General features: G+C 44.7%; 1 protein-coding gene across 1 annotated transcript in view; it reads left to right on the top strand.

Moving 5' to 3' along the window:
• BRAT1 (BRCA1 associated ATM activator 1) overlaps nt 1-15,421 on the top strand; it is a 42,092-nt gene extending 26,671 nt beyond the window's left edge. Inside the window, exons 11-14 of the mRNA XM_068244463.1 lie at nt 1,897-1,990; nt 4,424-4,522; nt 13,242-13,432; nt 14,513-15,421. Of these exons, the coding sequence (XP_068100564.1) occupies nt 1,897-1,990; nt 4,424-4,522; nt 13,242-13,432; nt 14,513-15,208 (1,080 nt within the window). The 3' untranslated portion in view covers nt 15,209-15,421. The remainder of the gene's footprint in view (nt 1-1,896; nt 1,991-4,423; nt 4,523-13,241; nt 13,433-14,512) is intronic.
• Nucleotides 15,422-15,724: the final 303 nt, after the last annotated feature.

Genomic DNA, 15,724 nt, shown 5'->3' with positions numbered 1-15,724 from the left:
GTCTGTGAAGTAACGACCTCTCCTCTAGCAGAGGAAAAGTAAATAGTCCAGGAACAGTTGAGCTAATAAAAGTCAGATAACAGCCCTCTCCACGACTAACTTAGTCGGAGAGCTTAATGGCTTGTTTGCATAGAGATAACAACTGGAGTTTCTCAACTCTTCCTGTACTGGAAACAATTACACTGATGTATCTGATCTTAATGTTTTATTTCTTAGCTGTGCTACACATACAAATCATAATATCATCATTTTTTTTTCGCTTCAGTGTCTCTTTAACCGCAACTAATGAAAGTCAATGGGAATTCAAAAGACAAAGACATACACTTATATAGCGCTTTTCTCCTGGCGAACTCAAAGCGCCAGAGCTGCAGCCACAAGGACGCGCTCTATAGACAGTAGCAGTGTTAGGGAGACTTGCCTAAGGTCTCCTACTTAATAGGTGCTGGCTTACTGAACAGGCAGAGCCAAGATTCGAACCTTGGTCTCCTGTGTCAGAGGAAGAGCACTTAACCATTACACTATACAGCCCCTCGCAATGTTGTGAATGAATTAATGCTGTACGATGTGCTTTTTTGTGCATGGGATGTCAATGCAATTCCGTGAATTTTAGTGTGTGAACCCTGCCTAAAACTCCGCTTTTGGTTAAAAGAAAAATGCTGAATACATACATTTGAGCATGGTAGCTAAGCAACTAGAGCTGTCATTTTGCAGTAGTAAAGTCCCCAGTTCCATTCTTGGCCAGTAAGCTGTCTTCATGGAGTTTTGTATGCTATTCCTGTGTTTGGGGCTAGCCAGTTCGCATATCAGTATGTTTTTGAGATGTGAAGCGGAACCTACACAATTAAGAGTAATCACTGTACAGGCAAACTGTCTGGCTACAGGTGAGCAGCTAGTGTAGAAGTGAGGGGTGGAGACAAGTGAGCAGCGCCCACTACAGGAAGAACAATGTGCTTGTTTTCTGCTTAGTGATCCACCATGACAAAATACTAAATGTCATTGTGGGACATCTGTACAAATGCTAGCAATAGAGGACTGCATCATCCTCTTGCCACAGATCACACTAGGCTCTCTACCAAGAATTTTCTTGGAACAGACAGTGGAATTTGATTAGATGTGTGGTTTTCCTAGTATAAGGCAGGGTTCACACTTATTGCGTATCCGTTTGTACCATGTCCGGTTTGGGAACAATTTTTTCAGACTGCATTGCCACTTATCTAATGAATGCCGTGCATGGACCCCACAGCAGGGCAACACATCTGTGTAATACAGATACTGTACCAATCCACCTTAGACTAGTATAGTGTTAATTGAGCCTAACCACAAGTAAAGTTTGTGTTTTAATTGACCATAGTTAGTCCTGTTATCTTAAGGTGGCCATACATCAGGCAACTTGGCAATCTGGTTCAATAATTATCGAATCAGATGAAAATCGGTGCCGCCACAAGCATGCTCAATCAACAGTTTTAGTGATTTTTGTCCCAAAATTGGTCCAAATCATCAATCGGCCATGCTGGGAAATCTTTAGCTGATGTGGATGATTGTGTATGAGGCGGTAACAGTGCGATAATTGTGATTGAAGAATCCGACGGAACCCCCGGCTGCCCTATTCCTAATGTATGACAATACTTTACCTGTCCACTGTTGACTGCCGCGTTGCACATGCATCTTCCGTTTCCACATTGCCACCTCACGTACCGGCGGTATATAGGCAGGCAAAACATCTCTCTGATCAGATTGGATCAGAGAGAGCTCTATCTTTCTGGGCACCAGTCAGGCCTTCAGACTGATGTTCATTATCTATTGGTCTGCTCCTTTATTTGCTGAGCGAATTATTCTAGAGGTTCTCTGGTTTTCTTTCCATTGATATATCCCTGCTTTACTCTGTTTTCACTTTAGGTTCTGAAAAAGGCCTTCCAGACCTCACTAAAGTGGCTTCAGGCATCTCATGCATCTGCTGAGCACAAGCAATATAAACACAGCTTTCTCCAAGGTGGGACTTATTTTCCAGTGGCTCTTGCATTTCCAACCTAATGGTTACTGGGACATGGACTGCTGAAAATAGCTTTAACTGTGGTCCTAGATCCCTGCAATGTTTTTCTTCTAATTTTGTTTCACTTCTTGTTTGTTTCTCTTCTAATTGTACTCTGCTGGCTAATCTAAGGCCTAGTTCACACCATGGGCTTGATTCACAAAAGAGTGCTAACTGTTAGCACGGCCATTTTTCGCGTGAATTTTCGGATCGCGCGCGCTCGCGAATTTTCGCACGAAACGATAACGCAAACACGAATTTTCACGCAAAATCGATATCGTTTTCGTGCAAAAATGTGCGTTTGCGTGCGAAAACTTTATCGTTTTGCGTGAAAATTCACTCGCAATGCGAAAATTCGGGCGAAAACGGCCGTGCTAACAGTTAGCACTCTTTTGTGAATTAAGTCCCATGAGTGTTGTCCGGTTCTAGCTACAATAGGGCCCTGGAGCACTTTGGGGGCCCCCCTGATGCCCCCTTTCCAACCAAACCACCCCCACGGACCCTGAGCCGGCTGCTGAGCCTCATCCAATTCCTCCTCCCCCCCCCCCCCCCCACTTAAGCACTCTATTTCATTAGGTGTCCATCATGTTATTATTAATGCTTTATAAGGCACATATGTCCCCTAAAAAGCTTTTTTGAGGTTCCCATTATTCATCTCCTTCTTTTCCTATACAGAGTGAACACACTGCATCCTCCACTGTCATGGGTCACCATAGCTGGAGCGGAGGAGGGTCACCTTGGGGACCCCCACAGGCCCTGTAGCAATTGTCCCCTTTGTCTCTGTGCAAGTGCCGGCCCTGAATGCTGTGGTGTGTACATGTTAGAATGTGTGAATGTCAACACTTATTTTGTCTGTCTGTTTTATTGTATAATAGCAGACCCAAGCCCGTTTAAAAACGGGCTCTAGGGTCTGTGTTTCTTGCCGCAAGCCACCGCACACACGCACACCCGACACGCTCACCTGCTGCACACACGCGCAAACCCGCCGCACGCACACCCGGCAGCCCGACTCCCTGGCCCGTCCGTCCTCCTGTCTCTGTGAGGCTGGGTCCGTGCTGCACACATGCGCAGTAGCAAAAAGCACGGACCCAGCTACACAGGGACAGCGTGACGCGGGGACACAGGCTTTTTATTATAGAGGATGTTGGACAGTGTGCTCATATGCTAATGCATTAAAATATAGCAAAAAGTACATAAAGTGAATGATATTTTAAATTCTTGAAGACTATTTGGGCTCTATTCACAAAGCATCACTGCATTCAGTAATGCTGAAAACAGCTGATTTTACAGATCACCTTCCCAAATTACAATTAATTAAACCTGTTACGGCACAGAAAATTAATATTACCGACTAGTGAGGTAAATTACCGACTTGTGCGGTAGTTGCCTCAAGAAATGGCAATACACAAAGATTTCTGCATTCAGTTTACTGGGCAAAAGTGTTTAGTATATTTCTACAGCTCATCGCAGCCGATAACTTGCTGTCTCTGTTCGGTAGATTTGACAGGCAGCCTTTAGGGAGAGCCAGGCAGCCAATAGGGAAAGCCACACAACCCTGCTTCTCACCTGATTTGATGTGACAGGGATTCTGGTGGGTCTTTCACTGTATCAGAGCAGAGGAAGGTGACTTTTTAGGAGGCTTTTCTGCATCCCTTTAGATGTGGAAATCTGTATTCTAGCATACAGAAGAGCTCCCCCTGGTGGCTGCAGCACATCTAAAGGGATGACAGGATACACTGCACAGTAAACCTCTGAGTGATACACGTAGCTCCATGCCTTACCGCTGACCTGCTACTCGGCTAGTAAGTGACACTTACCAAGCAGGGCTTAGTGAATTTAGGCATGTTTGTTCGGCAAATTGCCAAACTTCTGCCTCATGCAAAATTTGTTTTAAAAAAAAGGTGTAAAATACCAAATTAGGTATTTTACAGACCAAAATGATTTTACCGAACTGCCCTTTGTGAATAGAGCCCTATGTGTTTATGCTGTTCCCGTGAAGTCCCGCCCATTTTCTCTCACAATGCAGTGCCTGGTGCAGATGGCTTCTTTCTACTACAAGTATGGCCATTCTTTCAGAGAGAAAGAGGAAGACTGTTCATACATGGGCCCATATGCAATTTACCTTTTCACCCGAGTTTTCTCATACGTGATATTTTCAAACAGGACAATAAAATGACCTTTAAACCACCAGCAAGAACAAAAATACTCAAAATAATTTTTATATAACTTTTTCACTTACTTTTTGGAACTTTTTCCATTGCAAAGTGCTAAAATGTTATTCTAAATTGAAAATAATTTCATAGGAGAAAACTCAGGAGAAAGAGTTAATTGCATATGGCCCATGGTGAGATAATGCATTGCTGAGCTCACCCATGTATCATGTTCTTTTTTTAGGCCTTTGCCCCGTTTTGTTTAAGCGCTTGTGCAGCCCTTGCTGGGAGGTCCGTGACAGCACTTTAGAATTCATCACTCACCTCATGGATGGGATAAAAGGTATGTGTTATAAACTGTTCTTATCACCTTGCTTCGACACCATCGTCTCACAGACTGTGAGATCACTTGACTCTCCACACAGCAAACAGGATATAGACTTGCTCAGGCTTCTTTCAATGTTTCCGTCATTTATTCAAGTCACAGGAATACAGATAGATACATTCATCATATCCTAGCCATGCCAATCTTCATGTTGCGTTATAAGCTCATGATTAGACTCCCTCTTGAAGTCAATCAGGTACCTTCTTCCTAACTACGTTACACTAAACTACATATGTACAGCATACATTATATCAGATTACAGAAAGGACGAACATGCTTAGGTCCCAGTCGGCCTTGCGAGCTAGTGCAGAAGGAAGAAGCAGAAGTGAGTTCTCCATTGCTCGCTCCAGATTTAATACCGGCTAGGAAAGAGTTAAATATGACATCATCTTCGCCACCCCCTAAATAAGTCTATTGGTGGACTCACTTGTGGTGTCATCATACACACCTACTCGATTAATAATCGATGAGGCACTTGACCCAGATGCGGGAATGTGAATGTTTAGTAAATATGGCCAATGTTTACTGTTCCTGTCCTGTAAGTGGAGGTCAGAGTAAACCGATGGCCTTCTCTTAGGAACATGTTCTCAGTATCTGCGTGTATCTTCTGCTACACGCAGACCCTGAGATGCCTCTGTCTATTTTAAAGGCATACACTGCGGACAAGCCTTTTACATAAAACTCAGGCCAAGTAACTGAGGCCTACTTAAATTATAACAATCCCCCCTAAAACGGCTTGACCCGCAGATCCCAGCGTCTGAACCTCCCAGTACCTGGTTTCTTTCTTGTATGTTTCACTTTTCGATGTTCGTGCTCACACAACTTCTCTGCTCTAGGCGGTTACCCCTGGAAGAGAGAGAGCAAGACCTCTTGGTCTTCCTGTAACCAGGCTCTCTGGGGAGGCCCTACTTCTAAGTCCCTCAATACCACATGCTCAGCATTTGCGTCACTTGCGTATCACTCACAAACTTGCATGACCACAGAAAAGTGAAACTCGTTTGGTTGTTACAAAACGGAGCAGTGCCAGGTGCCTTCTAAAAGAGCGCCTTTATACAATCAGCTCCTAGGTACTACTAAACCTATACCCGTAACCCTGTATATCCCTTAATTTAAACTATTGGTTCCAGAGATTGTTTATGAGGCACCAATCTCTGGACCGGTTAATTTATTTTACGTAATTTTAACCCGCAACCTCACCTGGATAACGATGCCTAAAGTTGTCATCCCCATCCAGACGACCAGTGGGTGTAGAAAGAACTTTTTTTGTGTTCTACCTCGTTAAGATCACCTGTATCATGGTGAAATCTTACCTCTAACTTAGTGTACTGTTTGTTTAACCTTTGTAACAACATGTGGCCGTCTTGGATCAAACCCTGTTCCCCTTTGTCCCATGTCGTGTTCTCTTTCAGGACGGAAACTACCCGTGAAACTTTGACCTTTAGAGTTCTCTTAACAATTTGAGAAACAACGTCATCAAACCTGGATGACAGGATCCATATGGGATCTCCACTCACACAATATGTTCCCCTTGGAAACTCCCCCTTATCGGAACAATTATGAGAATATACCTTGAATGTATCATTAGACCTTATGTTAAAAAACCAAACCTTTCCTTCCGCCACCGGAACTATCGGTTGGGCTTCAGGGTGGATCTTTTGAATGGTAGCCTCGCACTCTGCGTTATTGAGCCTGAAGGCATCTTCACTAAATTTGACTTGCCCCGGCCAACGCAGGTACTTCTGCAAGAATTGCCCACATGAGGACAACTCTACTTGTTTCACCTCCCTGTCTAGCACCAAAAAAGGTTGACCTCTCAGGTCCTGGTGTAAGACATGGGTTGAGGTGGGAACTAAGGAAGTGGCGGTGCCTAAAGGAATGTTGCACCGTTTCCATTTGTTCACCCAAACATCTCGAAGCTGCCATGCAAAAGATCCTTCTCCAGAAAAATTAATATACCTCCCCTTGTCCAATCTTTCGCTGACAAAATATGTCCCCAGCTGTCCTGATTGGACCTCTTCCCCCCTTACGTCCTGAGGCACAATATGTACCTGAGGTCGGGAAGACTGTACTCTCTGCAATCTTTCGATTAAGAGTACCTCTTCACTTACCCAACTCTCATGAGGATAAGCTGTTGCATATGGACTGTGTAATATCGTCCCCTGTTGTGACCCGTGTGGTGTGAATGGGGTTCCCTGTGTGGGCTTTCCCTCCCCCGGGACCGCTCTCCCCACCCTCTTTGTCACCTGGAAATGTGGCTTGATCTCGATTTTTACTTCTTGTTTCGAGAACCTCCCACCCTTGGCTTTCCAGCCTTTACGTGTGTATAGTTGTTTCAGAGGCATTCTCTGTTGGTAACTCCAGAGTGTGATGTTGTCCCCTGCGTCTCTCTGGTAAGAGAATTGACGCCTCCTGCTCGTTCCTCTCCAATCTGGACCCATCTCACTCTGCATAACCAAGACAAGGTACCCCTGAATCACACACTCCACCTTTTGCATGTACCCATTGTACTGCAATGTACCTTTTAACAAACCTTTGGATCGGTGCATTGATTCTGGGAGTGTGGCATTCAATAGCAGATTTACACTGCCATTAAATTCCCACTGCCCGCACACTTGACCCTTCAGACCTTTCACCCACATTGTGCCATGAAATTTGCTTTCTCCTGGCACAAGTGCTCCTTTCCTCCGTCCCTGCATGGTCCATCTGTGCCAAGCGGAGGGAGGTGTGAAAGGATCAGTACCTTTGTCACCCAACATTAACATGCTTGGGCCTTGCATTCTCATTAACCCCTTATTATACATGAGAATGTCCTCTCTTCGTTCTCCTAGGACGGAATGGCAACCTAGGATCACCATCAGCATGGTACACTTCATTATAAAAGCACCACCCTGGGAAAGAAAAACATTAGCGCTTTGCTCCGACAGTTTTGTTAGTCTCTTTCCGATTTCAGGAATCTCGTGGTTTAGTCTCTTTCCAATTTCAGGAATCTCGTGTTTTAGTCTCTTTCCAATTTCAGGAATCTCGTGTTTTAGTCTCTTTCCGATTTCAGGAATCTCGTGTTCCTCCAAGCTTAGATTGGCATCTGGAACCTTTCGCTTATCCGACTGACATCTCCAGCTTTGCTGCCAGCACGGCATCTGTCTCAAATCCATATTGCCAAACACCTGAAATCGAAATACAAACAAATCAATTCTTATTAATGATTTGGGATTCGCCCTGCGGCTTGTACTCTTTACACTTCAAATTGATCAATATATATCGTAATTGATCTCGTTGCTTTATGGTTCTCCTGAACTCTGTTTACTCTTATTGGTAGATTGGAGTTAAACTTCACCCCCCTACCTCAGTACTATCCTCAGTACTTACCTGTTTAAAATATGCTCCCGCGGACTTCACCTATGGAAGCTCGCTTCACCTTTGGAAGCTCTCCCCCATTGCAGCTCACTCCACATCCCCCCTTATCTGTCCATGCGCGGCCGTCGCATGCACAGATTACGGATGCCACACCTGATGCTGCTTTGCAGGTGAGCCTGCAATGCTCTTACTCATTATCGCATTTCCTTGTCTAGAACTTCATCGCGATACCAGCTCTGCTAGAAGTTCTGTGTGTTGTACCCTCTGACCAATGTTTGCCGTGCCACCACCTAAACTACCAAAAAAACTGGCTGCCTCCCTGTAGGAAGGAGCACTTTGCACTTAAACTACACAGGGTGCAGGGCTAAGCATACCAGCGTCACATGCCTGTATGCAGATCCCTGAATGCCCACATGGAAGGTAGTCACATGGCAAACAGCGTACTGATACACTGTCACTCTGTAAACGGCAATTCTATCATCTGTATAATTGCCCCATGAACTGTTGTCAGTCCTTGTTCTTTGTGCTACAATTGATAAGAGCTGGAAAAAACATATTTGACCAATCAGTGGACGAAAAAAACCGCACACAAAACAGCTGCAGCCCAGCATAGACCTCTCAGTCCAGCTCTGGCCCTATTCACGACAAAACCGGAAAAAACGTTACCGCTCTGCAGAAGCGGCGACGGAAACCCGAATTGGTCAACTCCCTTTTTTCCAACTCCGGCACCCCCTTTGATGCGCTGTCCCCCTTTCCTTCTATTGGGAACTCATGCTGCACCACCCATTAAGGTGCCTCACTTACAGGAATAATCCCATAAGCAACACAGTACAGACCCATTTCCGATCTGTACTGCTCCGTGTGTCCCTGCACCGAGCTGGGAAACACTTCCTATTCTGGCATTCCTGTCCATGGACTCTGGGAAAAACTCTGGGGAAATACTTTGAGAACCGAGACACACAGGAGAACGTCTCTGTATTTCTACCCCCCTTCCTTTCAGCTGCTCTGCCCGGAGCCGCGAGCACAGCCTGACGTGACGTGGATCCCCCCAGCCCCTCCTCCCCCCTGCCATGACGTGTGGGGGCCATGACTCACGGGGGCGGGCTCTCTCCACTGCCGCCATTTTGAGTCCTGGATTGCCAGCTGAGATGGCTGCTCCCATAGCAGCCTCTCGTTCCTATAGACCTAGGAGAGAACAAAATCAAATATAACATACATGTTTTTTTTTATGCCTAGTCACACACAGCCTCCATCCACAGTGCACAAAAATCAGCCTCAGCATTCCTTCACGTCTCAGCTGTAATCCGAACTGCAATCAGACATACGGATCCCCAGAGACGTAGGAATCTCTCTCCCTCTATCCCCTCTCTCCACAACTCATCTGCAGCTTATCTTAGCCATAACTCAGAACTATTACAGCGCTATTACTGAGACGAACAACAGACGAGCTGGCTAAACAACATAACAGATACCGACATTTAAAGCCTTTGAAGCAGCTCTGACTGGGACGAGATAAGCCTACTTATCTCTCTACGCTTTCCATTATGGACAGAGAGGGAAAAAAAAACACCCTGATCGGGCTCGGGAAAAAACGCCAGCTCACCGAAGAAAAACTTACTTCTCTCCTGTCTACTCTGCTACCTCTCTCCCCTGTCCACCACTAACCCTGCTGGTTTCCCTCTGCCGCGGGGGACCCCCCCCCTGCTCTATCTGGACATTCTTCCCAGCCTCTGTAGAGACATGGAGAGAAGAGAAGAGAGGAAAAAAACTGCTTTCCAGCACAAACATGCTTGAGACAAATGCAGAGATAACCACTCCGTAAATATACAACACAGGAAGCTTGAAACTGAAGAGAAGAAAAAAAAAAAAAACCAAGCACATAAACCAGACTCCCCCCTCCCACCATGCATGGGAGAGATGAGAAGCCCGCAGCCACCATGCTGCAATTAACACAGAACGTACACATTAACACATTAACCTCTCCTTGTTATAATACCCAAATACAACACAGATAAGGCCATACAACAACGTAAACAAACTTGCCTGAGCAGCAGATTCTTCGCAATTCACCAGCATTCCGCAACTTTTCCCACGAAACCTCTGTGGACACCGGAACGTCAGTGGGGGGCATCCACCTTCCCCCACAGCGGATCAATCTCCAGCGGCAGTTGCGAGCAGCCGTAGCCTCGGAGAGTTCCTTCTGACCCAGGTTTTTAGGCTTGTAACCGTGTGCACATGCAGTTACAGTGTAACGTCCAAGAGTTTCGCCGCTGATTTTCCGAATTGCTGTAGTGTGCTTGGCTCCCGCACACTTCCCACACCACTTATCAGTATCAGCTTGATAAGCTTTACCGTCTGCGTCCGTCTATTCCGCTTGTTTTGCTGTGGAATATCTTGAAACCATTTTCCGTCGGCCCCGGCCCCGTCTGCCTGTATAGTTAGGCAGGGAAGGATTTCAGGCACCACTGGGACCATCTAAAGGTCCCTGGTTCGATCCCGGGTTTCGGCACCACTGTTATAAACTGTTCTTCTCACCTTGCTTCGACACCATCGTCTCACAGACTGTGAGATCACTTGACTCTCCACACATCAAACAGGATATAGACTTGCTCAGGCTTCTTTCAATGTTTCCGTCATTTATTCAAGTCACAGGAATACAGATAGATACATTCATCATATCCTAGCCATGCCAATCTTCATGTTGCGTTATAAGCTCATGATTAGACTCCCTCTTGAAGTCAATCAGGTACCTTCTTCCTAACTACGTTACACTAAACTACATATGTACAGCATACATTATATCAGATTACAGAAAGGACGAACATGCTTAGGTCCCAGTCGGCCTTGCGAGCTAGTGCAGAAGGAAGAAGCAGAAGTGAGTTCTCCATTGCTCGCTCCAGATTTAATACCGGCTAGGAAAGAGTTAAATATGACATCATCTTCGCCACCCCCTAAATAAGTCTATTGGTGGACTCACTTGTGGTGTCATCATACACACCTACTCGATTAATAATCGATGAGGCACTTGACCCAGATGCGGGAATGTGAATGTTTAGTAAATATGGCCAATGTTTACTGTTCCTGTCCTGTAAGTGGAGGTCAGAGTAAACCGATGGCCTTCTCTTAGGAACATGTTCTCAGTATCTGCGTGTATCTTCTGCTACACGCAGACCCTGAGATGCCTCTGTCTATTTTAAAGGCATACACTGCGGACAAGCCTTTTACATAAAACTCAGGCCAAGTAACTGAGGCCTACTTAAATTATAACAGTATGCCAGGTTTATTGTGGTGTACTCAAACATTGGTATAAAATAATTCACATATATAGGCCTAGTGCACACCAGAGCGGTTCTGCTGCGGTTTGCGATCCGCTTGCGGCTGCGGATACGCTAGGGTAATGTATTTCAATGGGCTGGTGCACACCAGAGCGGGAGGCGTTTTGCAGAAACGCATACTCCCGGGCTGCTGCAGATTTTGGATTGCGGATGCGTTTCTGCCTCAATGTTAAGTATAGGAAAAACGCAAACCGCTCTGAAAAACGGCACTTCAGAGCGGTTTGCCAGGCGTTTTTTGTTACAGTAGCTGTTCAGTAACAGCTTTACTGTAACAATACATGAAATCTACTACACCAAAAACGCTTCCCAAAACCGCAAAATGCTAGCTGAAATGCTACAGAAAAATAAGAAAAAGCGTTTCAAAATCTGCTAGCATTTTGCGGATCTGCTAGCGGTTTTTGGTGTGCACTAGGCCATAGAAAACGTTTTTTTCTGATAAAATAAGTTCAGATCCTTTTTATTTATATGTACTTGTAAATGCCTGGTAAGCTGGATCCAACCAAAGAAGGGATAATTAGCTGTATACAGGATATTCTACGGATCTGGCCAAAAAGTAATCCACAATTTGCATAACTTGCAAAATCACAATTGACAACATTTGGACAGTTAATGTTCAAGTGCAGCTGTGATTGGTTAGGCCACATTTCCACCTGCACAATTATATGTGGCAACGCACAGCGATGCGATCCACAGGGACATCAGGAAGTGCATAGAGTGCACCCTTTGAAGTTTCCATGCATGCATTGCCAATCCCTGCAGAATTGCAATACATGGTTGCCTGCATCTCTGCCTGTGTGCGATAGAGATTCCATTCAGTACAAATGAGATTGTAACGGCATCAGGGAAAATCGCAGAGCAACGCTGTGCCGTGCATCATGGTGGCCAAAGTCATGATGGAAAGATGGCTATACATATCTGATCAAAGGATGACACTGTGAAAGAATGTGTACTCTGAGCCTGATTTACTGAGGCTTACTAGGGCTGGAGAACAGTGGCTTACAGGCAAAAATGTATGAGACCATATAGAGGTTTGCTAAAAGCAGTCACATGGAAGCACCTGCAGTGAGAAACGGCTGTCATAAATTCAGGTTACCTTGTATTTGTCACAGAAAGAGCTTTGCGGATGGACAGTTGTGCAAGAGTCGCAGGTTCAGCTCCTGGCCGGGACATTTTTTGCTCAGAGCTTGTATCGCCATGGAATGGATGTTTTTGAGAGGGGTTATCTATTCTACAGCATCTCGGTCAAGGTCCATATGACAATTGGGTTTGAACAGGCTTTGACATAACATAAGATGCTTCTATTGTAATAAGGAGAAAAAGAGGGATTTGTTGTATTGGGAGCATTTGTAGGGATGGTCAGTGATGAAGGAATATGAACGTTTTTAATGCAAATTTTATGCAGCTTGCAAATTGACCAATCAAACCCCCTAGAACTGGAATTTGATTGGTCTATTTTCAAGCTGCATAAATTTGCATAATTCTGCATCAATTCGGAATTATTTGCATCTTATTGACCATCCCTAGTCACCATTGCATTATAACCTCTTCTGTTGATTAGTTTTGAGTCAATTTTAGGTACACTTAAACTTTAACAAACTTACTTCCTTTTTTTTTTCTCTTAAACCTACCAAGTGCTGTATATTGAAGTAACAGGGTAATACATAACATGTTTCAGCAGATGACCATCAAGTGTGAGCTGCCGTAGATGATTGTAAACAGTTATTGCTTAGACTCATTTTCAAGGATAGATTGAATAGGTGCTCAATACTGGTAAAGGAGAGGGATGTCACATGTGCCTGTAACACTTGGCATGTCATGCAATAAAAGATTGTACATACGGGATAAGAAAAGACTTGATTCCTTTATCTCCGAATTTGGAGAGTGACTTCTGTGGAAGTAGATGTGGTAAGATTGTGCAATAAAAATAAAACATGTGACCGGTATACTGTAACGGATGTTTTTGTGGATTTGTCTTTTTGTATTTTTAGAACATAGAGAATTTCTTCACGTTCTGCATACTTGTGGACTTCTGCAGCTGGTTCTGGACCTTGTTAAGGACCCTGAGAGTTATGTTAGAGCAAGTGCTGTGACATGTGTGGGACAGATTGCCAGTGCCACTCAGATGGTCTCCTCATCTATCCTCGGCAATCCTTTCTCTGTGGAAGCTTGGAAAAATGAAGTAAATATTTATATATTTGCATTTTTTTTTTACTGTGCCACCATTTTTAAAATAATACCTTCAGTTTAGGTATTCATTTAAAGTGGGATTGTCAGCCATATAATCAAATTCAGGATACCCACTGCTCTGTTTTATTATGCAGCTTGCAACCTAACAATGCATTGCAAACATTCCAATATAATCATAAAAGTTTCTGCTGTAATAAATCTTATCTCAGTCAGCCTTTGCTCTATTTGGTACATTGCCAGGGAGAGGGAAGCCTGTTATCTCCCCTCCCACATTCTGGCTCCTCACTGATTGGCTGATGGCAGTTCAGTGGGACACGAGGCTGAGAAGGGAAAAGCTGCTGAAATACAATCAATGCTGTGTTCACATGTTTACAAAGCAAGCTAGATATGACTTTGCGGTTTCTAGGGGAAAAAGAGAGTAAGGGAGGAAATTTCATCATGATCGGCTTCAGTCAGAGGAAGTAAAGATGGAAAATGCCTCTTTATTTACTATATAAAATTCACTGAAATCAAAACATGGACAGAACAATACGTATGTTATGTAAGTAGAACTAGTATTTATCTACTTATATATGTGTTTTTTTTTCATGGGATAGCTTGACTGTCCCTGCTGCTTTAAAATGAGACCCTGCATCATCAGAAATTGTGTCCAGTAAGTAGATCCAGAATGCATATAGCTCCATTGCCAACTAAGCCTCTGTGTACCTATAGGCAAGCCAAGTGTTTACATCCTTATCTATTAGTGTTTGTCTGAGCATACCTTGCTCAGATATGCATTATGATCTTGTATTGTTAACTATTACTGCCCACAACAGGAAATCCCAGCTTACATCAGCAGTTTTGAAGGTGAACAAATGTATATCTGTTCCATCTCCTTGTCAGCCACAGGTTTGCTTTATTGACAGTACTGAATTTTCTCAGCAGTGGGGTTTTTAGAAATTTTCTGCTGTTGTTGCAGTTTTGGTTTCTTATGAAATCTTATTTTGAAGTCATCAGCAAATCTGCCTTGCTCTTCATTTTTATTGTTCAGATGTTCTTGAATGATTCCATCTTTTTTTTTTTTTATTGACAGGTCCTGGTGCCGACTCTCATGACTATTTTGTGTGAGGATACCGAAGGGTTTCCCAGGAGGGCTGTGGTAAAGGTGTTTAGCGATTGGCTGAGAAAAGGTCACATGGCTAGTTTCTGTGACACAGAGCTCCTGCTCTCCCAGGTACTTGAGGTGGTGCAGAGTGATTTGGATTGGGAGGTAAAATTGAACGCGCTGGAACTTGCTCAAGCCTATATTGCCCAAATACCTGACCTGAGCACCTGTCAGAGCTGCCCATACACTGCAGACTTGCCTTCTAACAAAAGCGTGTTGCCTATTGAGGAAGCCGTGGTAAAATGTGAACGAGTAGGCCTCTTCCAGTTTGTATTCAGCTGCCTGTGTGACTGTGACAGACCGGTGGCCCTGAAGGCCTGTGACATCCTGCTGTCTGTCAAGCCAGCCATGTGTATGGGCAGCAGTGCTACCACAGAGCTGCGGGGACGAGACTGGCTAGAAGGCACTCTGAAACATCGCCCTACTGTGGCCCATGCTAGTAATTGCACTTCAGACCTCAACATCACCTGGGTGACTGACCTCTTGGAGAAGATTGATTTAAATGGTATGAAAAGTTCTCTGTCCAGGAGTAGTGACTACCTACATGAAACCCCCCTATCCCTCCTGCAGGACATCAGAGCCACTGTGGGGGCCGGAGAGGAGCAAGACGCTGACTGCTACTGATGCCAGGAACTGGGGGGAGGGGGCTTGTTTCAGGACTCTGAATTAACCACTTTCAGGGTTACTTGTAACAACCAGACTTATGTCCAGAACAGATTTGAAAGGAAAGGCAAGCTGCTGTTTTGGGCAACACAGGCAGCTTTGGTGTCAGAAGCACTGGTAAATGCCTTAATGCCTCATTTTTTTATTGTTTGTATAAATATTTTACTTATCAAATTTTGCTGTATTCCTTTGTCTTGGTCTCGTGGTCACCTGTCGTCATGTCTTTATTGCTTACTGCACTATGACCTCTGTTTAAAGTACACCTCTAGCCAGACCCCCCCCCCCCCACACACACACACGCACACACGCAGACGCACACACGCAGACACACACACACACACGCAGACACACACACACACACGCAGACACACACACACGCACACACGCAGACACACACACACACGCAGACACACACACACACACACACGCAGACACACACACACACGCAGACACACACACACACGCAGGCACACACAC

Source organism: Hyperolius riggenbachi, chromosome 7 (assembly GCF_040937935.1).
Source record: "Hyperolius riggenbachi isolate aHypRig1 chromosome 7, aHypRig1.pri, whole genome shotgun sequence".
Lineage (NCBI taxonomy): Eukaryota > Metazoa > Chordata > Amphibia > Anura > Hyperoliidae > Hyperolius > Hyperolius riggenbachi.
This window is presented reverse-complemented; position numbering and strand designations above follow the sequence as displayed.